The sequence below is a fragment of the Protopterus annectens genome, chromosome 3.part0 (assembly GCF_019279795.1).
Source record: "Protopterus annectens isolate FY-2018-M chromosome 3.part0, PAN1.0, whole genome shotgun sequence".
Classification (NCBI taxonomy): domain Eukaryota; kingdom Metazoa; phylum Chordata; order Ceratodontiformes; family Protopteridae; genus Protopterus; species Protopterus annectens.
The window spans coordinates 1,337,821,002-1,337,844,874 of NC_056731.1; the positions used below are offsets into that span (position 1 = coordinate 1,337,821,002).

At 42.3% G+C, this 23,873-nt stretch overlaps 1 protein-coding gene across 1 annotated transcript in view; it reads left to right on the forward strand.

Moving 5' to 3' along the window:
- Window positions 1-23,873, forward strand: part of LOC122796737 (desmoglein-2-like) — a 1,662,953-nt gene that overhangs the window by 526,237 nt on the left and 1,112,843 nt on the right. The window contains exon 2 of the mRNA XM_044065446.1: window positions 15,395-15,532. Coding sequence (XP_043921381.1) covers window positions 15,395-15,532 — 138 coding nt within the window. The remainder of the gene's footprint in view (window positions 1-15,394; window positions 15,533-23,873) is intronic.

Sequence of the window (23,873 nt, forward strand, 5' to 3'; positions counted from 1 at the left end):
GGAAATCTAATGGTGAGTCAGTTGTGGGCAACACTCCGAACCCAGAATTGGATCCAGAGGTTGTAAAGGACAAGGGACAACAATCATCTAATGACATTAATGACAATTTGAGTAATGTTGACACAAATATAGGGGCTGCGACTAATTCAAGTTATGCTGAGGTCGCAAGCCAGCAACATCGTCAATCAAATGTCCCTTTTCATCAACAAAGGGTACAGGAGAAAAGGACTACAAGGTGGTACAATTTCACACAACAGAAAGGGAAAATGAAGGGCAAAAACGAAAGGAGATGGTGATTCCATCTCCTAAAGACAATGACTACACTTTAAATGTGATCAATTTAAGTGATATAATTCTGTCTGAAAATGCACATAATGTGTTAATCAAAGGTTCCACTTTCATTCCATCTAATAGGGTGGAAATAAGCAGGTTGTTGGTTGATTTTAGGTTATATCTACGCAAATTAAACTTGAAATATATTCTCAAAGATATCATAGACAACAGTATACCTAAGAGAAATTTACCAACTAAGCCTAGTACCTTTAACCCCCCCCTTATTAACACACTGCAAGTTTTTCAGAGTTTGTGTGAGAAAGAATTTAAAGAAATCTCAAATTTTGATGAATATAATAATTTGAGTGTAACTGAAAATAACGCTCTAAAAGAGTTATCAGACAACTCTGAAGTTAGAATAATGAAAGCGGATAAAGGGGGAAAGATTATAGTTATGAACACTACTGACTATAATAGAGGAATATTAGACATGTTAAAAGACACTGTCAACTATTGCAAAGTCACTATAGAATTTGTGAAAATCAGTTTTAGGAAAATAGATGTTCTTTTATTTGACATGATGTTCTTCATCTCACATTGCTGCAGTCCTTACACTTGGGTAGTCCGCTGTCCTCGGTCGGCCCGAATATCAAAGTATAAGGCTGACGTCGGTCAAGGCGCATTTGACTGACATCAGGACGTCAGGGTACAAATGCGCATGACCGACGTCATATCCTCAGTCTTTTTTGCCGCATGGTCCGATGCAGAAGCAGCTTTGCAAGTGCCGGTTGGCGTTCTGAGATTTTTCGATTTCGAAGTTTCAGACAGAGTTCAAAGTTGGCTAAGTACCCCGTTGGGGAATATTTTAGTTTTTTCTTGCCTCAGTCATTTACCGGATGTCAGAAAAAGTCAATAATTGCATTTCTTGTGGGAAACAGATACCGCATAGAGATTATCATACTTTGTGTATTCCTTCTCAGGTTACTATACTCCCCTCCCTTCCCAGGGTGGCTAGGCCCTCTCCTTCTGTTTCTAAGGCTTCTCCCAGGGGCAGGCCAGGTTTGGCTTCAGTTGGTGTTACCACTAGCTCTTCAGGAACTGTGCCCAAGAAGCATATGCTTAAAATGGCAGAAGATTTGATTACTTTGATTAGGGGTTCTATGCCCCCTCCTGATTAGAGACCTAGGATGGAGCCTGAGCTGGGGGGTTTTGAGCAGGCTTCAGATGTTTCAGAGTCTTCGGCTGAAGACTTGCAGGAGTACTCTCCTTATTCTGATTCTGATGTGGATGATTCTACTCCTTCTGCTTCTCCTCCTGAGGATTTTTCTTTTTCAGAAACTCTTCATTCCATGAGGGAGCATTTTAAGTGGGAAGGTCAGGACTTCTCTGATTCCAGGAAAAGGCTTAGGGAATTTTTGTTTTTACCCCAGCATAGGCCTTTGGCTATACCTCCTGTTTTGGATGTAGTGGAAGATGTTTTTTCAGAGGCTTCTCTTAATCCTGATTCTTTGCCCCCTGCTCCTGTTAAGCCGGATAGGTATTACAGGGTGCCTGAAGCTCATAAGTATCTTTTTAAGAGTCCTAGGGCAGACACAGAAGCTGTTAGCCAGGGGCCTAAAGGTGTTAAGGCTTCTGTTGTAAAGAATCCGGTTCCTGCAGATAGAGAGGCTAGGGCCTTGGATAGATGGGGAAAGAAAGTTTATACTTCTTCCACTCTTGCTATGAGGGCTTTGAATTGCCAGTTTCACATGTTGAAATACCAAAACTATCTCCTTTCACAATTGAAGTCTAAGGTTGATGCTCTGGCAGTAGGTATTGATTGTAAAGAGTTGCAGGATTTAGTACATGTTTCTGAGCAGGTGGGTAAGCATTCTTTGCAATGTGGTTTTGATGCTGTACAGGCCTCGTCTAGGGTGGCTGCCACTGGGTCAGTTCTTCGCAGGCACGCCTGGCTAAGGGATCAAAATTTGTCTGAACATGTTAAAACAAGGATTTTAGATGCTCCTTTACAATCTGACGTGTTGTTTGGTCCTCCTGTTGAGGCAGTTTTAAAGAAAATGGAAGACAAGGCTAAGTCTATGCAGACTGTTAAAGATTTTTTGCAGGTCCAGCCTCCAAAGTTTAGTAGAAATTGGCCTACTAAGGGGTGGACGCATCCTTCTTATGATTCCCAGTCTAGGGGTAGATCTAGACGTGGTAGGGGCAGAGCTCAGGGCTCTTTCAGGCCTAGAACAGGGAGTTCTCCTGCACAGTCTTCGGTGAGGGCAGGGGTCAGTCCTTTCGTAAACAGACCCAATGACCTACCTTTTCAGCTGCCAGAGCCTTCTCATCTGGCAGCACCTTTGGGAGGAAGGTTGGCACTTTTCAAAGAAAATTGGAGTTTAATTACCCAAGACAGATGGGTATTGGATATCATACACCACGGTTACAGGTTTTATTTCCATACCTTGCCTCCTTTCAAAGGCATGCCAGACGTTCCTCCTCAACAAAGAATAGAGGCTCACAAGCAAGTTTCTCTGTTACTCCAAATAGGGGCCATACAGCCGGTCCCTATGTCAGAAGTGGGCCTAGGATTTTATTCTCGCCTGTTCCTAGTACCAAAGAAGGGGAACACGTGGAGACCAATTTTGGATTTATCTACCCTCAACACTTATCTGGACATTCCCAAGTTCAAAATGTTGACGTTACAACAGCTTTTACCTCTGCTGGGCAAAGATCATTGGATGGTAACTTTGGATCTCAAGGAGGCTTACCTTCATGTTCCTATCAGACTAAGTTGCAGGAAGTATCTGCGTTTTCGAGCTGGGACTTCTCACTATCAGTTCTCTGCATTGCCCTTTGGCTTATCTACTGCCCAGAGTATTCACGAAAGTTCTGGCTCCAGTGATAGCTTTCTTCAGGCTAAAAGGAATACAGATCTATCCTTATTTGGACAACTGCCTGATTCTGGCTCAAGGAAGGGAAGAGCTTCTTCATCATTTGGAATATGTGATAGCAGTGCTAAGATGCCTGGGGTATTCTGTTAACGAAATAAAGTCCAGTCTAGTACCCTCTCAGGACATGTGCTTTCTGGGTGTGAGACTGAATACAGCATCCCAGATGGCCTTTTTAACCCCGGACAAACAAAAGAGTCTATCCCTTTACTTCCATCAGCTATCTCATCAGTCCGGGCTGACTGCAAGGACAGTCCTTCAAGCCTTAGGGTTCATGGCATCTTGTATTCTGGTGCTTCCCAATGCCAAACTGCATATGAGGAAGCTGCAGTGGTATCTCAAAAATGTATGGACACAGCACTGCCAGGATCTAGACACTGTCATTCAAATAATACCTTGCATTCAAAAGGAATTTTTGTGGTGGGATCAGGAATGTCACCTAAACAAGGGACTCTCTGTGACCGGACCAGAGGCGAGTCAGATTTTAACGACAGATGCCTCAGACAAAGCTTGGGGAGCTCATCTAAATGGAAAGTGGATACAAGACAAGTGGCCTGCCAGACTACAACATCTACATATCAACCTGAAGGAGATGTTAGCAGTCCAGTTTGCATTAATAGCTTTCAAGGATTTACTTCTTCCAGGGCAGGTGTTGATTCTAACAGACAACACAACTGTCATGTGGTACAACAACAAGCAAGGGGAACATTCTTATCCTCTATGCAGGCAAGCAATGATTTTGTGGGAGACTGCTCTCAGTTTACAGCTCAATCTTCAGGCAAGGTTTCTGCCAGGAGCACAGAACTCCTTAGCAGATGTGTTGAGCAGAAGAATTATGGATCCCCACGAGTGGAAATTGGATCCTCATGTATTTCAGAGATTGACAGTGTCATGGGGAACTCCAGACATAGATCTGTTCGCTTCTCCACTAAACCATCAGCTGCCAAAGTTTTGCACAAAAAGGTTTCATCCCACAGCTTGGAAAGTGGACGCTCTTTCCTTCAATTGGAGCAATCTTCATGTGTATGCCTTTCCTCCTCTGCCTCTCCTCCCAAAGGTACTTCTAAAGGTCAGACAGGACAAGCCAAGGATGATTTTAATAGCTCCAGATTGGCCTCGACAGCACTGGTACCCATTACTGAGAAGTCTGGTACGGAAGCCTCCATGGCCTTTGCCTTCGATTCCACACCTGTTGTCACAGGAGGACAGCCATTTGCTCAATGTCAAACTTCACTCTCTTCACCTAACAGCCTGGCATATTCTGTTTTGAACCATAGAGGGTCTCAACTTCCGCAAACAAGTTTTGAATGTGATTTTGGAAGCTAGAAGGCCTAGTACAAGGAAAGTGTACGCAGATAAATGGAAGAGATTTTTATTTTGGAGTGCAGCAAAAGATTTTGATGTTTCTGAGCCTAATTTGAGTGTGGCTCTTCAATATCTTACTGAGTTACTGGACAAAGGTTTGTCTTTCTCTTCTATTAAGGTTCATGCTGCAGCAATTTCGGCTCACTATGATTGTGTCCCACCATTGTTTTCTCATCCTTTGTTCAAGCAATTTCTTAGAGGGGCAAAGAATATAAGACCCCACAAGAGCTCCTACTCCTGCTTGGGATCTCAATTTTGTGTTGGAGAAACTCACTCTACAACCTTTTGAGCCTGCAGCTACTTCTGAGTTGAAATATTTATCATGGAAGACTGCTTTTTTGTTGGCAATTACCTCTGCAAGAAGGGTTTCTGAATTGCAGGCCCTTATGGCAGTTGAGCCTTTCTTGATTTTCCATAAGGATAGGGTATCATTACGTACTAATCCTTCCTTTATGCCTAAGGTGGTTTCTAGTGTGGCTTTAAACCAAACTATTCATTTGCCTACTTTTTATGCAAATCCCCAAAATAAAGGGGAAAAGATTTTGCACACTTTAGATGTACACAGGCAGTTGCGTTATTATTTGGACAGAACTAAAGGGTTCAGGCAGTCTCAGCAGTTGTTTGTTTCTTTTGCTTTGAGTTCTCAGGGCAAGCCTGTGTCAAAACAAACTATTTCTAAGTGAATTGGGTTTTGCATTGCTTTCTGTTATTCCCATCATGGCAAGGAGATTCCAGCTGGGATTAGGCCTCATTCCACTAGGGCTACTGCCACTTCAACAGCTTTTTATGGGAGTGGCAACCAAGGATATTTTGGAGGCAGCTACTTGGAGTTCAGTGCATACTTTCTCTAGGCATTATCACCTGCCACTTTACTCTAAATCCAGGGCTGGTTTTGCCACTGCTGTTTTGCAGGGCATTTTGGCAGCTCCTGCTTCCTTGTAGTTAGCCATCCTCCCTTACCTCTGCTTTGGGATTCTACCCAAGTGTAAGGACTGCAGCAATGTGAGATGAAGAACATAGTACAGTTTTGTACCTACCATAAATGTAGATGTTCAAGATCCACATTGCTGCAGTCCAATTTACCCTCCCTCCTTCCCTCTGCAGTTAGAGGTGGTTGTGTGGGTTGGGTTGTACATATTGTGTATATTGTATATTTTGTACATATAGTTAGTGCAAGGGTGGTTGGTTGGTTGTTTGCTGTCTTTTGGTTTTGACCTTTATTTTTAGGGTCTTCTGACATCTGGGGCAAGAAAAGACTGAGGATATGACGTCGGTCATGCACATTTGTACCCTGACGTCCTGATGTCAGTCAAATGCACCTTGACCGACGTCAGCCTTATACTTTGATATTCGGGCCGACCGAGGACAGCGGACTACCCAAGTGTAAGGACTGCAGCAATGTGGATCTTCGAACATCTACATTTATGGTAGGTACAAAACTGTACTTTTTGCCAGGGTGAAATTGAGAAGAATGACTATGATTTTCTTCTTGTAGAGCATCCTATAATGGCTCATTTTTTCGGTATTCCTAAATTACAATATGGTTTGGAAGACCTAACCTTTAGGCCAATAGTATCAGCCAAAAATTCAAAAACTGAGAACATCTCTATTTGGCTAGACAGTATTTTAAATCCTGTGGCACAAAAAGCGAAATATTTTCTTAGGGATTCTTGGCAACTTTTGGAAATTTTAGGAAAAGTTCAAACAATAGAAAATGAAGTGAACTTTGCAACTTTGGATGTCAAGAGTCTATATACTTCCATTGATCAGGTGGAAGGGATAGAATATATGAGAGACTATCTAGTACACAATACAGAGATGAGTGGCAATAAGGTCAATACCTTATGTTCCCTTATGGAAATAGTACTTGACAATAATTTTTTTAAATTCAACAATATGTTTTATAAGCAAACATCGGGAGTAGCGATGGGGGCTAGAGTAGCCCCGGCTTTTGCCAACATAGTAATGGCAAATTGGGAACAGAGGTTTTTGAAAAATCATTCTAGTTTTAAGAAAGTCCAGATGTACTTCAGGTATATAGATGATTTGTTTTTCCTTTGGAAAGGTGAGCAATGGGAGTTCAGTGAAATGATTACTGACTTGAACAACACTACGAGTTTCCTATATTTTAAATTGGGAAATTTTGGTAGAGACATCAACTTTTTAGATCTGCATTTATATATAAATCATACTAATGGCAAGATTTCAAGTAAGATATATAGGAAATCATGTTTTAGAAATCAGTACCTCCACAAAGATGGCCTTCATCCCCAACACATGAGAAAAAGTGTAGTGAAGGGGCGGATGATTAGGCTAAGTAGACTGACTACAGAGGACCACGTCTACCGAGATGAATTAGTAATCTTGAGGAAGATGTTTGTTGTGAGGGGTTACAACATCAATTGGATCAAAAACTTGGAAAAAGAAGTAACAAAATTAAGGGAGGGTGTAGCAAAACCAATTTTGTTAGCCACTGACATACTTGTGGAAAAACCAAGAATAGTACAACAAGAAAGTCAGATTTCTAACAAAAATAAAAATAAAAATGAGCAAGATTTGAACTTGTTCTACACAGCATTCCCACTACCTATAGTGAATGAACTATGGGAGATTAAGAACATCATAGAGAAAAACTGGAGAATAATTTTGGGTAACAAAGACCTGGTAGGTTGTCTAGGAATGAGACCAAAATTTACTTATAAAACAGTTAACAACATCAAAATGATTTTGGAAAAAGTAAATTTGTCATTACAATCTAGGGCTAGAGAAGTAACTACTAAAAAGGGTGCCTTCCCCTGCACTAATTGCAGACAATGTAGATTCATAAGCAATATGTCCTTCGTCACTTTGAAGCATTTAAAAAGAACTTTCTGGGCACGAAAGTATTTTAATTGTCATAGTGATCATGTTGTATATTTAGCTTCCTGTGTGTCCTGCGAATGTTATTATGTAGGCAAAACTGTTCGAGTTTTGAAACGCAGGATATACGAACATGTTTTGGCCATAAAAAATAAGGATAAAAATAATGCTCTAGCAAGACATGCTTTAGTATGCAGAGAATTTAAAAAGTTTGAATTTTTCATCTTGGATTTCACAGAGAAAGGTATATTTACGGGTGATGTTAATAACAGATTAGAACAGAAGGAAGCCCTTTGGCAACTATTATTGGGGGCAGATCAATTCCCAGGGCTCAACGAAGTTATTAATATCAAATGTTTTTTGTTATACAAATGAAGTGTGTGTGTATACATACACACATATTTATATTTATATTTATATGTATAATTTGAGATGTCATTGACTATTTACCAATATGGTTTTTGGTGGACACTAATTTGTGTCATCATTCTATTGTTACTAACTTCATGGTAGGATCTATTAGAAGTGTCCTCAAAATTGTTCCACTTTGGTTTAAGTTGTATTGTAGTATTTAAAGGTAGCCAGTCTAAATACCACTTTTAAGAATTGGGATAGTAATTATTATATTATATTATATATAGTGTCATACAATTTAGTGTACAATCACAATTAACATCAATTTATTATATTATATTGTAACTATATGTAAGTATGGTGTAGTTTTTTCATATAGGATTCCCGTGTGTATATATATATACATTTTTTTGTGTTTCACACATTATTGATATTTATTCCTAGTATTGCATTTAATACAAAGACAATTGATTTTTGAAACTATTTTTAAGATATTTAAAATGAATTCTTCATTTTTTAAATGGATGAGTTATGACATCATATCCTGTATAATTCATTATAAAAGACAAGTGTTTGGGAGGGCATTTTGTCTTTTTCTGAAGAAGTTCACGTTTTTTAAAATAAAGTGGAAGAAAGCGCTAAATTTCAATTTGCCTTTATTGTGGCATCACACGCATTGAGCTTTTTTTGTTTATATATATATAGATATGTATATATATTTTTGCATATGTTTGGAATTTTATGGCATTTCTCCAAATTTAGCCTTCATAGAGGGCACCTGGCATCTGGGGCAAGAAAAACTGAGGAAAATGGCGTCGGCTGATGCTTTTATACCCCAGACGCTCTGACGTCGGGGAAAGTGCGACATCAGCCGAGGCCAGACCCAGACTTTGGAATCCGGCCGACCGAAGGGCTGCTTGAGGCAGGACAACCCATATGTGATGACTGCAGATGCATACCTATTGGATATCTACATTTATGGTAGGTATAAAACTGTACTTTTCCCTCGGTCCAAGAAAAGGCTAAGAGAATTTCTAGTCCTTCCTCAGCACAGACTCCTTGCCAATCCACCCTGTTTTAGAAGTGGTGGATGATGATTTTCTTGAATCCAGTTTAGCCCCGGATGCCCTTCCTCCTGCTCCCAGAAAGCCTGATGGGTATTAGAGTACCAGACACTCACAAATACCTGTACAGAAATCCTGCTGCAGACCCGGAGGTCATTACACAGGGCCCCAAAGGAGCCAGGGCTAGTTCTGTAAAGAACCCTACTCCTGATAAATATGCCAGAGCTCTGGACAGATGGAGTAAAAAAGTATACACCTCTGCAACCTTAGCCATAAGAGCTCCCAACTGTCCATTCCATATGTTAAAATATCAACAGCACACTTTGGAACTATTAAAGCGAAAGATTTCTACCTTTCCTGACAGTGCCAATTCTAAGGTGTTAGCAGATTAACTGCACTCCACTTGTCAAGTGGCTAGGCACTCTCTACACTGTGTATATAATGCAGTAGAAGCCTCTAGCAGGGCAGCAGTGTCTGGATCTGTCATTCGGAGACATGCATGCTTTAAGGAATAACCTTGATCATGTCAAGTCAAAGTTAATTGATGCACCTTTGGACAAAGACCGCTTGTTTTGGGAAGACTTAAAAAATGGAAGACAAAGCAAAATCTATGCAAACAGTTAGACTTCTTTCAGGTTCAACCTCCTAGATTCAGCAGGAACTTTCCCTGTAAACACTGGTCCTTTCCAGCTCCCAGCAGACAGGGGCAAGCTAAGCCCTGCAGGGACAGGCCCAGTAGGTCCCTACAGCAAGGACAGCAGAGAGCCAAGCAATGGACCACATCTGCCCCTAGGGCAGGAAGTTCTAAGCCATCCCTCTATAGCAAAAACTCCCAATAACTCCCCCGCTGCCCCCCCCCCCCAAAAAAAAAAAAGCTTGGAGGAAGTCTGTCCCTCTGCAAAGAAAATTGGATGTCTGTAACCAAGGACCAATGGGTCTTAAAGATCATTTTCCAGGGATACAAATTCCCTTTCAACAAACTCCCAGAGGGTACCCAGACTTGCCTCCCAATCAGTGGGCAGAGGCTTTAAAGCAGGTCCAAATGCTTATAGACCAGGGGGTAGTAGAACTGGTACCCGCAGATCAAGCAGGCAAAGGCTTTTACTCCAGGCTTTTCCTTGTTCCCAGAAAAGAGGACAATTGGTGCCCCATCCTTGATTTGTCCATGCTGAACACATCCCTGGTGGTCCCCAAATTTAAAATTCTAACCCTGCATCAGCTACTGCCAATGCTGACAAAAAAATGCCTGGTTGGCGACACTAGACCTAAAAGATGCATACCTCCATATCCCAATAAGGGAGTCCTGCAGGAAATTTCTACCTTTCAGAGCAGACTCACAGCACTTTCAGTTCTCTGCTCTTCACTATGGCTTATCTGCTCTTCACTATGGCTTATCTACTGCTCCCAGGGTTTTCACCAAATGTTTGGCACCGGCCATAGTATTTTGCAGACAGCAAATCATTCAGACTTATCCCTATCTAGATGACTGTCTCCTCCAGGCAGAGAGCAGAGAAAAGCTGCTGCAGGACTCGCACTTCATAAAAACCCTCCTAACCTCCTTGGGGTTCAACATCAATGACAGGAAATCAAAGCAGACTCCTTCCAGGAGTATCATCCTCCTGGGAGCTTTGCCGGACACAGCATCCCAAATGGCTTCCTACCCCCAGAGAAGCAGAGCTTCTTGTCTCTCTACTTTACCCAGCTGGCATCCAAAAGCCACCTCACAGCAAGGAAGTGCTTGTAAGCCTTGGGATACATGATGTCTTGCATCCTTCTGATTCCTCTGGCCAGACTACACACGAGGAAACTTCAGTGGTACCTAAGGAACCTTTGGTGCCAACATTCACAACCTCTGGAGACCTCTCTCCCTCTGATCTCCTGTATAAGGGCAGAGTTGGACTGGTGGCAGAGGCATGTGCCATGAGCCAGGGTCTCCCCTTCATCCACCGCCTCACAGGCCAGACCCTCACCACTGACACTTCTGACATCGGTTGGGGCACCCACCTAGGAGGCAGGTGCACCCAGGGTCTTTGGGATGCCCAACACCTTCCCTTGCACATCAACCAGAAGGAAATGATTGCAGTGCATAAGGTTGTGACATCCTTCCAGCCTCATCTCAGCCCAGGGGTTCTCCTTGTCAACACAGACAACACCACAGTAATGTGGTACATCAACAAACAGGGAGGGACACAATCTACTCCCTGTGCAGGCTAGCCATGAACCTCTGGCTGACGGCCTCATCAACAACACCCTGGCAGACCACTTAAGCAGACACATTGTGGTCCCTCACAAATGGTAGCTCCACAAAAAGATCTTTGGCAAGTCACTCAAGTATAGGGAAATCCAGAGGTGGATCTTTTTGCTTCGCACGTCAACCATCAGCTAAAGAAATTTTGCACCAGGGAATATCACCACCTAGCATGGAAGGTGGATACCTTAACCTTCCCTTGGAACTCACTGTTTGTGGACGCTTTCCCCCCCTCTTCCTCTTGTTCCAAAGTTATTCGTCAAGATCAGGGAGGAGGGGCCAGGGTCATCCTCATTGCTCTAGATTGACCCAGACAACACTGGTACCCCTTGCTGCGCATCCTCCCTGGCAGCTTCCCCAGATCCCAAACCTCTTGACTCAAGCAGGGGGGAAATGCTGCACCCAGATTTTCAGACTCTCAAGCTATCAGCATGGCTGATGCTCCTAAGATAAGGAAAGGGCCCTGCTAAGCAAGCAGGTCCTGGACATTATCACAGAGGCCAGAAGGCCAAGCACCAGAAGATCTTACACAGGGAAATGGAAAAGATTCTGCTCCTGGTGTCAGTCCGGGTGAGCCATTTCCTCCCAACCTTCTGTCCCTCTCATCCTGGACTATCTAGTGGAATTACTTAATAGTGGCCTCTCCTTCTCTTCTGTTAAGATCCACACTTCAGCCATTTCAGCTCAGTTTAACGCATACCAGCCCTTGTTCTCTCACCCTTTGATTAATCAGTTCCTCAGAGGGGCTTCTAACATCAGACCTCCTAGAAGGCCTCCAACGCCAGCCTGGGATCTTAATTTTGTTCTGGGAAAGCTGACCTTACCCCCCCTTCAAACCTGCTGCTTCAGCAGGACTGAAATTCCTCTCCAGGAAGACTGCTTGTTTACTAGCCATCGCATCAGCCAGAAGGGTTTCTGAGCTTCAGGCACTGATGCCCATTGAGCCCCTTCTTTATGCCCAAGGTGATATCTAATGTGACTCTCAACCAGGTCATGCATCTGCCTACATTCTTCCCCAACCCTCAAAATAAGGGGGAAAGAATTCTGCACTCCCTGAATGTGCACAGACAGCTCAGATACTCCCTGGACCATACTAAACCTTTCAGAAAAATGGACCAACATCTAGTTAGTTTTGCCCTAGGGGGGGCAGAGGGGAAGCCCATCTCCAAGCAGACCATCTCTAAATGGATATCACACTGTATCCATTTCTGCTACAGATTTCATAGGAAACCTCCCCCTAAGTCTGTTCATACCCATTCCACTAGGGCAGCCTCCACTTCCACAGCATTCCTCAGAGGAGTTCCCACCAGGGACATCTTGGAAGCTGCTCACCTGGACCTCTGTCCATACCATTACAAAGCATTACCACCTTCCTCTTTTCTCTAAGGCTAGGGCAGGGTTTGCCTCTGCATTACTGCAGGGCCTCCTTACCCCTGCCTAGGTCTGTCGAGTATTGTGCCACCCCTCTCTTCAGCTTTGGGAATCCTCCCACAGGTGATGACTGCAACAGTGAAACATGAAGAACATAGTACAGTTGTGTACACTTACCATAAATGTAGATGTTCAAATGTATTCACTGTTGCAGTCCTGGTTTCCCTCTCTCTTTACCCCTTATATCTTCCTTCATTAGGGAGACATAATCTTCTTGGGGTGGTTGTTAACCACCAAGTCTTCTGTGCCTTATCTCCTGGGGCTTCTGATTATTTAGGGCAAGAAAAACTGATGTAATGGCATCAGATGCCTTGCTTTATAGCACTGACGACCTGACGTTGGTCTACGGGCAACAGTAGCTAATGCAAAAAAAACATTGATTCTGGTATTCGGGCTGGCAGAGGGCTACCACAGCAGGGATAACCCACAACAGTGAATACACTTGAACATCTACTTTTATGGTAAGTGTACACAACTGAACTTTCTCAAGCACTAGCCAAAATTCCAAAGGGGAGAGGAAGTCAAAACCCACTATAATGCCTTCAAACCAGGCTAGACCCAGTGTCCTGGGGAATCCCACTAAATAAATCCTGAATGAAATTCTCATGCCAAGGAAAGCACACTTGGCAGGGTACCTGTCACACTGCCTGGGATCATAAAATGTTGCTGTTATTTGTAGATGCATTCTTTCCCTCCAACCTGTTGAGCTTTTTGTAGACTGAGGGAAACTAAACCACTTAAAACACTGCTATTTAGATGACTTTTTCAAGCTAGAAAATCTTTCCCAGAATAAGCCAGAGTATCAGAAGAGAAGGAAAGATGAAGACAGCAGCTGAAATGCACTGAATCCCTCTTTGTAAATCTTTGTAAAGGGTTGTTTTGTGTAAGCTGTTTTTTTTTTACACTTGTGTGCCACGTATGTAGGAAACAAATGTATGAGAGTCATGGAAAACCAAATTATCAAACTTGAAATTTTCTCACTGCTTACATTTTAAGGAAATGAAACTGTTATCTGACAAACAACTAGTGTGAATTATTCTTTTGAGAGGCAATTTCACAGTGCATTATTGGGCAGAAAGTAGTTCTCCAAGAAAGCAAGCATGCAGATCACCAAGATTGTGTCCGGATGTTTACCTCATGAGGGCATTCAGGGAAAGAAAAAAAAATTCTTAATAAGTAGTAACTGTCCTGCTAGTAGGTTTGGCTTATGTGGGACTTCCTGTCAGGATTAATTGTTTTTATTTTCTGCAGGTAGTTGTGATATAATCGGTTCCTCAAGCCCCATATTTGCAATCATTTGAAGGTTCTTAATGCCTTCTTAAATATATATATATATATATATATATATATATATATATATATATATATATATATATATATATATATCACACACACACACACACACACACACACACACACACACACACACACACTGATTTAAAACCATGAATTAACGTCCACCACTTCCTTCTGGGAGAGTTTAAGCATTTTTGTTTAAGGTTGGACGTCGAGCTGGCACCTCGGCGTTCGTGAAAATCTACTGCCAATCATTAGCGGACCGGAGTTCCGCTGTGGCGACCCCTAAACGGGAAAAGCCGAAAAGAACAACAACTTAATTTCCAGGAATGCTAAACTGGTAACATGTCTGTATTGCTTTGTATAGTTCTACATCTTTTTCTTCTTTTGGCTGCTCCCGTTAGGGGTTGCCACAGCGGATCATCTGTTTCCATTTCTTCCTGTCCTCCGCATCTTGCTCTGTCACACCAACCACCTGCATGTCTTCTCTCACCACATCCATAAACCTTATCTTAGGCCTTCCTCTTTTCCTGTTTACCTGGTAGCTTCACCCTTAGCATCTTTTTCCCAATATACTCCGCATCCCTCCTGAACACATGTTCAAACCAACGTAATCATGCCTCTCTGGCTTTATCTCCAAACCTGGGCTGACCCTCTAATATACCTATTCCTAATCCTGTCCATCCTTGTCACACCCAGTGCAAATCTTAACATCTTTAACTCTGCCACATCCAGCTCTAACTCCTGCCTTTTTGTCAGTGCCACTGTCTCCAACCCATATAATCTAGCTGGTCTCACTACCCTCTTGTTAGACCTTCCCTTTCACTCTTACTGGTACTTGTCTGTCACAAATCACTCTTGACTCTTCTCCACCCACTCCATCCTGCCTGCACTCTCTTCTTCACCTCTCTTCCACACTCACCATTACTCTGAACTTATGCATGTATATTTTTTAACTGTCCTACCACTTTTATCCAAAGATAGTTTCATCTTTGAAGATTTGTTGATGGCTTACCAAGAACTGCAACTGTTTTTTTTAATGGAGGTGTTTCTTTTATACTAACATAGTACCTATCATTTATAGAGATCTGCATATAGCAGCATCCATCGCAGCTACTTTTTGCCTGTTACTCCTCTGCTTTTTTATTTTATTTGGATAGCATATGCTTAACCAGTTCATTTAGACAGTGTGGCAAAGTTTTTCAGATGTTTATTTCACATTGGTGGCCGTACGGTGTGTGTTTTTTTATCCATTCTGTTTGACATTTGTGGATCAGTAAAGAAAATTCACAGATCCATACTAAAATTAAAAACTTTAATTGTGATAAAGTAAAAAATTAAGTGATCTGATGGCATTTTCATTTTTCAAAAAAGACTCAAGGCAAGGTTCATCAAAGGTACATCCACAGTTTATCCACGAAAAATCAACAACAAATCCAGACAGGCATTTTTAGCAAAGTTGATGACTCTGTAGAGGAGATAAATGTGCACTAATCACTGCTGCAGTGAAGAAGAGAGAAGGATGTTCCTGATTAATTTCACTAATGGTTTGATTTTTATTTTTTTCTCAGGAATTAACTGCACTGAGCAAAATTGATGCCTGGATCTTTTCAGAGGAGGTATACAGCAGACATAAACGTGAATGGATTGTTCCTCCATTAGTCATACAGGAGAATAAAGACTACAGTTCACAAAACCCTATAGCCAAAGTAAGAAGGAATAGTAACCCAACATGTATTTTCATTTTTTGTTGTTTTACTTGCATTTTGCTTCAGCGTGGTGAAAAATTGTAAACTTTGCCTTCGAGTACTTTGCATGGTGTTACATGGGTTTGCCAATCCTTCTAAACATCAGTTAGTTGTAAAATGTTAAAGATTTTGTAAGCTTTTAAGTCAGTGTGATGAATGAAGAGTAGTCTATAAAAGAGAGACACTACTAAGTTATGAATTGTAGGTTGGGTTCCCATACCTAAATTAAAGGGAGTCTGGTCTAACGAGGGTTGATTATCCCTTCTTTCTTTACACATCAGTGATTTAATGAACCCCACAAAAATCCTGTTTTCAAGAAACCAGGGGGGTCATAACGAATACAGAAATGAAGTCTAGAGCAAATAAAAGTGATGTACCTTAATATAGTATATTGGTAAGGGTGTTCAGCACTGTCCTCCGCATCTCTGTGCCACATCAGTTAAAATTGCTGTGACCTCCTTGAGCCTGTTGATGATTTACTGGTACACTTGCATACAGTATTTGTGCTTTACATTTCAATAGTGTTTTTAAACTAACTTAACTGTTTTTGTTTTACTTTGCTGTACATATACATATTTTAGATATATACTCAGCCAGCTAAGACTGGTAGTTTGTGTAGCATGAAGTAGGATTCATCAGTTTACTTTTCAGCTAGTTTTGTTGTTTAAAAATATATATTTTTTCTTTAACCTTCTGTGACTTTTGATTTGATTGTATTGAGTGCATGTTGGGAGCGGGGCCTGTGAACAAAGCCAGTTCCTGCAGTAGGGATTGTTTAATGAAATAAGATTCAGGTGTTCCAGAGTTGGAGAAATGCACCATAGCCAGTCAGACTTAAGTAAAAGTGATCGGATGGACACAGGAGCTTTCATTTAATACAATCAACCTTTCATTACCAGTGATGTTCTTCCATATTGCTGTTGTAGAATTCATGACCGAAGGGATCTCCTGCCAAGGCTAGCCCAACATCTGTCCAGTATACCAAAGCCTTTACATCCTCCCAGAGTCATATGTCAGCCATATGCTCCCCTCCCAGGAATAGGGCATAAGGGTAATATACGCATGCTGGATACTCAGAATATTTTTGCCATCAGTCTGAACAAAACATTTGAATGTCTGAATGCCCTTTTCTGAGCTGGTTTCTACTGAGCCATTTACAGGTAAGTGGCTCCTTGGGAATCCTTCTTTTCCCCCTTTACTTGTGTACTGAGGGTTGATGTCATCTAGGAAGGGAAAATGTCAATATGGGAAGTAGAGTCCCTATAACGGTGGTGACTAGAAGTGTTTGTTTTGTTTAGGTGCTTCACATGACCGTACCCAGTGTTCCATTTTTCAGGCTTTTGTGCCAAAAATGTTTCACAGCCATCTTGTCATCTCTTTCTATATATCTTGAGAACCAATGTCCCAAATTTTTGACCCAGAATACCTTGGCTGAGTTAGTCTGCTCTGAGGTGCAGCCATCTCTCAAAAAGAAGAGTCTATCGAATTCTGCTGTTGTCCAGACTGTGCTGGACGTGTCCATCTCTTGAGGTGGGTGAAGACTTTGAAGATCATCTGGTGCATACATCATTTTCCTCTGCTGTGATCCTATTGGAGGCCAGCATGGAACCAGTTTCTCCCACATCTTCTGAGGCAATGCAGATGTCTACAACAGATGTTGGGAGAACTACAACTGATTGCTTCAAGTGCCCAAGGGAATTACCCAGATTCTGGTGAGGGAAGATGCCCCCTTTACCCACATTGCATCCAGGTATGGCTTGAAGCCTCCTAGGCTGGTCAAAATATAGATGTTCCACTAAAAAACTGACTGAAAACTATGCACATTCCTCCCATTGCTAAGGATCCACAGAGGGAATGGCAAGATTTTACTCAGGGCTTGTTCAATGCCCTTTAAACCACCTCTTGGGGTGCCTGTTCCTGATTCTGGAGTGGAATTCTTGGCCTACATCTCACAAGTTACCACTCCTTTAACCTTGGTTTACTACTTCACCTAAAAGGACTAGAGTCTGATTTTTCAGGTAAGGAGGACTCATTCCGGGGTTGCATTCTTGGCCTACTTCTCACAAATTACTACTCTTTTAGCCTATGCTGTGGCACTCAACAAGAGTATTCCTTGAGTCCTTACTCCCTTTGAGGGAGAGACAGTAGTTGGTCTTTTTACATGGAATTATGCCAGTGTCTCTGATATTCAAAATGGGTATTATAGTTTGTTGCAGATGAGTCTCCTAAACCTCCTGCTGCCCCCTCTGTGATGGATGCCTTGTTGGATACATTTGCTGCTGCTTCTTTGGCTCCTGAGTCTCGGCCTCCAGCAGTGCAAAAGCTTGACATTTTCTACATCTTTACTTCCTAAATTCCTTTTAAAAAGTTCCCTCCTGTTGAATACTTTCACTCCAGACTCTTGTTTTTCCTCTCACTTCTACAGGCCTTTTTGGTCTTACAAGACCTAAAGGACACTCATCTTCATATTTCCATTCATCGTTTTGGGACGTTTTCACATTTCTTTATTTCTTACTCTCATTTTCAGTTCTCTGCTTTGATCTTTGATCTTTCTGTGTCACAAGGGTGTTCTCCAAAGGTCTAGCCCCTGTCATAGCCTTTTGCAGGCTACAGGGATTCCAGATATTCTCCGATCTGGATGACTTGCTTTTTCAGGATCCCACTCAGGCCAGGCTTCTACAGGATCTGCACTTCACCATTCTCCTTTGGCACAGTCTGAGTTTCACCATCAGTCTCAAGAAGTAATGTCTGACTCCATCTCTGTCTCGCGTATTTCTGGGGTGCAGAATCCAAACCATTCCATTTTGGCTTCTATTCCTTCTCTCAAAGTTTTGTCTTTCAGAACCTATTTCCAGTCTGCTTCCCCTTTCTCTCATTTCAGCAAGGGAAATTCTTTGATTCCTGGGGTTCACAGCATCTACTGTTTCAGTGCTTCCCTTCGCCAAGCTTTTTATTGGGAAATTTCCAGTAGTACTTAAAGGTAATCTGGCTCCAGCAGTGCCATCCTCTTGAATAATCAATCCCCTTACTTCCTTATCTGAAACTTGAGACCCTCTGGTGGGTTATGCAGATCTCTCTCAATCCTGGTTTACCTTTTCACATCCCCACCCCTACTCAAGAGCTGCCCAGACTCTTCAGATCTGGGGTGGGAACCTCTTTCAGCAGTCTGAGGGTTCAGGGTATATGGCCTCTTTATCAGAGGTCAAACCACACCAGCATAAAATAAATTATTTTGCTTATTCTTGCTCTTCATGACTTTCATTCTGTTTGGTTTTAAGGTGCTTTAAAGGTATTTACAGACAACAGCACTGTTAATCAACAAACAGGGGGCACAAGGCCTTATCTTTACAGACAAGCCCTTCAGGCTTGGGAGTTGTCTATTCACAATCAGCTAACTCTTCACATGGTTTAGGTTCCTTCAGAACACAGCCTTGTGACAGACTCCCTGAGCAGGTCCTGGATACAACCTTGTGAACCTTACGAATGGATGCTACACATAGAGGTATTTTTGGACATAGTACACCGGTGGGGTGTTTCATAGTGGCTGTCTTTGCCTCCCCTCTAAATAGGCAACTTCCTCTCTTCTGATTCATAGTCCTGAGTCCTCTGACTTGGAAGGTGGATGCTGTGACAAAAGGAGGTACTGGCAGCACAGCTGGCTGGAATTTTGTAAATAATTATGTGTCATTTGTGAATATCAAACTACTACTACTTCTTCTTTCTGCTTTTTCCCGGTTAGGGGTTGCCACAGCAGATCACCTGTCCGCTCATGATTGGCAGTGGAGTTTTACAGTGTCGAGTTACCAGCCCGGCGCCCAACCTTCCACAGAAGGCACACACATGCAAGCACTCACACCTAGGGCCAGTTTAGTGTGTCCAGTCCACCTACAGCATGTCTTTGGGATGTGGGAGGAAACTGGAGCACCCAGAGGAAAGCCACATGACCACAGGGCGGACATGCAGACTCTGCACAGAAGGTACCCCAGCCGAGGATCGAACCGGAGAACCTCTTGCTGTGAGGTGGCAACGCTAACCGCTGCACCACCATGTGAATATCAAACTAATTTATACAAAATGCTTGTTTTACAAATGTATTAGAACTGTATGTCATGTGTATATCAAACTGCTTTGTACAGATGTTTATGTTAAAAAGGTATTTGTAAAGTGCTTGTACTTAAAATGTATCCACAGTGTGCCCTACTGGAAGAGTGCAGAAAAGTATATGTACTATTGTAACTGTTTAAATGTATATGTTAACAGAGGAAACTGGATGGTTAACGTCAGTCCAGCAAACCTTAGAAAATATTTGAAATTAAATTACTTTATAGGAGAGGCCATAAAGAGGCCATGTCTCAGGTTTCAGTGCAGCTGGAGACACAAAGTCTGTACTAGGAAGCTTTCTATATTGTCTTTAGGGTGACCTAATTGCTAATCTGAAAGCATGAAGGAGCTATTGTTTAATGACCTCCAGCATCTGCCAAAGATCTGAGCAAACACCCTTGTATGAGTATTTTACAGGTTGATGCTAAGTACTGCCAGCTTCAGCAATGGAGGATTTGCCTGGGAACTAGAAGTCAGATGTCCAGAAATGATGTCATTCTGCAAGCTATCCCAGCAGTAATAGTTTAGATATCATTTTGAAAAGTCTGTTAGTGAGACAGAGCATTCTGCATTATGTCTTGGACCTGACAACAAGAGGAACCATTCACCACATCTGCCTTGCTCTAAATAAGTTGCTTAGGGTATAGTAATTCTCTTGGATACAGTCAGGAATGTAGTGAAGCTTAGTTTATATATATATATATATATATATATATATATATATATATATATATATATTTTTTTTTTTTTTTTTTTTTTTATTTGAGACTATCCGTCAGTGTTTTAAAAAATTCTTTTGGTTTTGAACTCTGTCACGGTGAATATATATTTAGTATTGTCTTGTTCTTTTACTATTTATTTTTAAATATATTTGAACCTTGCATTGCGGCTGATCTGTGTACAGATAATTAAGTTCTGAGAGTACTTGCGTATTTATTTCGTGACACTGTGGGGGCCACTCTTCATAGCCTTGCTGTTGGTCAAGCTAACATTTATATTAGTATTGATATTACAGGGTAAGATTGGGCACCCTTTGTGTAGGGCCCTAAAGCAGCTGATAAGGAGTGACCGGTGGCAGTGGTAACTACCTTATTGTCTGGGCAGAGGAGGGCATAGCTAGTAAATTTGTGCCAGCCTTTCCCAGGTGTGTGTGTATGTAAATCAGCATGTGTGTGTATCAACAACTTGGGCAGGGACACACAGCACTGGTTAGACAGAGAAGGGTGCTGGAGGTCTTGGCTTGGTCACTTAGCAGAGATCTCAACTCTATAGCTGTGCCATTGGGGAGTCTTATTGGAGATCTGGAGAGAGAGAGAGAGAAACCAGCCCTTGACTGACTGACTGGTCTCTCTCTGTGTTCTTAAGGAGAAATTGCACTTGATGCAGAGAGCTGCATCTGGAAATATGTGCACTCGATGTCCTTCTTGTTTCACTGTTGCACTCATCACACTTGGGTTATCCTGCCAGGAATAGCCCTCAATCTGCCCGAATACCAAAGGCTTAGTATTTCTGCGTCGGTTGCTGTCACTCCAGGAGTGACATTAGGTCGTCAGTGGTATAAAATCATGCAGCCGATGCCACTACATCAGTCTTTCTTGCTGAGGAGCCCGAAGCAGAAGCAGTTTGCACGAGTGCCGGTTGGCCGCTACCTGAGTTTTCATTTCAGAATTGAAGTGGAAGTCTTCTAAAGCTAAGTACCCCGTTGGGGATCCCTTTTCTTGCTCTAATCGATGTCAGAAAAAGTTAACAATTGTCTCGCCTGTGGAAAGCAAATACCACACAGAGATTTCCTTTCTTACTGCATCACCTGTTTAGGCCCAGACCATGACGTCCCTCACTGTCTGGTTTGTGCTTTGTTCAACACTAGAACTATACGTCATCAGGCCCGTATTGTAGCTAAATATTTTCCCACTTCATCTCGTATTCCAAAATGGCTTTGCTAAGCCATCCGACCACCAATCTTCTGAAAAAATATAAGGATAAAGACAGACAGACTGCACAGGTTCAAAACTGCCAGTGACGCTTCCGTTAAGCTAGTCGCCAGTTCCCCAGTCCTCAGTGAGGCACTTTTGCAGCCCCTAATGCCCACTTCTGTGGATTCACAGGCCACTACCGAGACCCATTAGAAGTCCAGTCAGTATGCTGCAAGACTCTTCTTTGACTAAGGGTCCTGTGGATGTCTCTACCTTGGATGGGTCCGAAGCCGCTGAGCAGGCACTGGCTTCCAAGGAAGTTCTTCGCACTACCGATACTCGACACAAACCGACAACTTCTTTTGTGTCTTCAGTTCTTTCTAAAACTACTGAGTTTCTAAGGCCCGGGGTATGAACTGTGCTTAAAAAATGATGACCCAAGCTCAAGTACCTGCTTCCATGCTTTAATCTCAAATGCTTAAAATGGCAGAAGACTTTATTTTACTTATTAGGGGAAGCCAGCCTACCCCTTCCAAAAGAAAGAGACTTGCCCCCAGCAGTTATATATGACCAGGAGTCCGATGACTCTGAGGTTTCTAAATATGAAGACATGCAACCCTTGTTTGCTTGAGGATTGCGATGCAGTGGAATCCATTCCATCTGCCTCTCCTCCAGAGTATTTTTGATATGGTGAAATCCTACATTCTTATCGGTTCATAGGTTGGTACTATACTATCAGCCCTACGGCCTATACAAGCCCTAGCCATAACAATTCCGTAGATATTTCTTCCCACAGTATTTACTTCCCTGGACCCCTGTCTAGGAGGGCGACTGATGTGATCCCCAGGGTGAATTTCCTATCTCCCATCCAGTCGTCAAGGTTCCTTTTGAAGAGGGCCAAGGAGACCCTCTGCTTGACATGTATGGTCAGTCTATTCCAGAGTACAGGGAGTCTCTGGGTCAGGAACCTATCCCTCCAGCATGTTTTGTTCATTGTGATGACAAGGTTTAGATCCCTGGAGCTTGTGGCTTTGAGGGATTGGGATTTCTTTACGTGGAGCATGTCCATCAGCTCAGGGTTTGACATAGCCTTGTATGTTAAGCAGAGTTCGCCTCTGAGTAGACGATATGCCATAGAGTATAGCTGGAATTTTTTTTAGACGGTCAGCATAGGGCATCTGCTTTAGGCCTGTGATTCTTTTAGTGAGGTATTTCTATGGCCTTTCCCAGCTGTTGCACATCTTGTGAGGTACATACCAAATGGGGCATTGTACTCTATAATGGATCTAATGAGGAATGAGTACAATGACCTCCTTTTTCTGGATGAAAAGCACTTCGTGATGAGGTGTGCCACACCTGTACTTTCAGTGAGTTCTGTGTGTTTTGCTGCCAACAAGTGTTCCATTCCAATTAAGGTGTTGCGTATACAGCGTTGAATGTTTTTATTGCTGCCAAGTTCAGTGTGAATACAGCAAATGTGTGCGCGTTGATTTTCTTATTGCTGCTGCCCGGGGTGGGGTTGATTTTCGTATTGCTGCTGTCATGACAGTCTGATGAAGCTTGTGAAAGCGCTTACTGACTTACTTTGTGTGTCTTTGTCAATATTAAAGTTTTATTCAGCCTGAGCCGTGCTGCTGTATTTGTGGAATTTTTTATTTGGATACTTATAGACTGACATGAAGAGGCTTTATTCCTGGCTGTGACATTTCTTTTTCTACTAATGTTTAAAATGTGCCCCTGGTTTTGGGCCTTTGCCCCCCCCCCCCCCCCCCAAGCAATAATTTTTAACTTTTTCCAGATTTCTTGTGCTGCAAAGTTAAGGGATCTAGACTATATAGTTGAGTGTCAAGTGGATTTTACAAGGAGCTGAGAGCTTCAGGGGAAGAGAAGTCTAGTGCTGCTTATACCAAGTCTTTTTGCATTTAGTAGCACAACAGGTAGTATACTTGCTTTTGATGCAGAAGGCTGTGGGTTCTACTCCCACAGTATGTAGATTAATTGCTGATACTGTACTGTGTTGTACTTTTAAACGGGGTGGATGCTGCAGTCTTGAGACTGCCCTCCTTTGGTGGAGATACCTAGCAACTATGAACCTATTATCTGTTTGCCATCCCTTCCCTATTGCAATATTACTAGCTTATCATTGTTATAATGTGTAACATAGGCAATTTATTCTTGAAGGGCAGCAGGCACTTTATTTGTAGATGAAACAATGAAATATAAAGTTGTTTGCTAGAAGCAACCTTTTCATTCATTACAGATCTCTTTAATGTGGAATTAACTGTTAA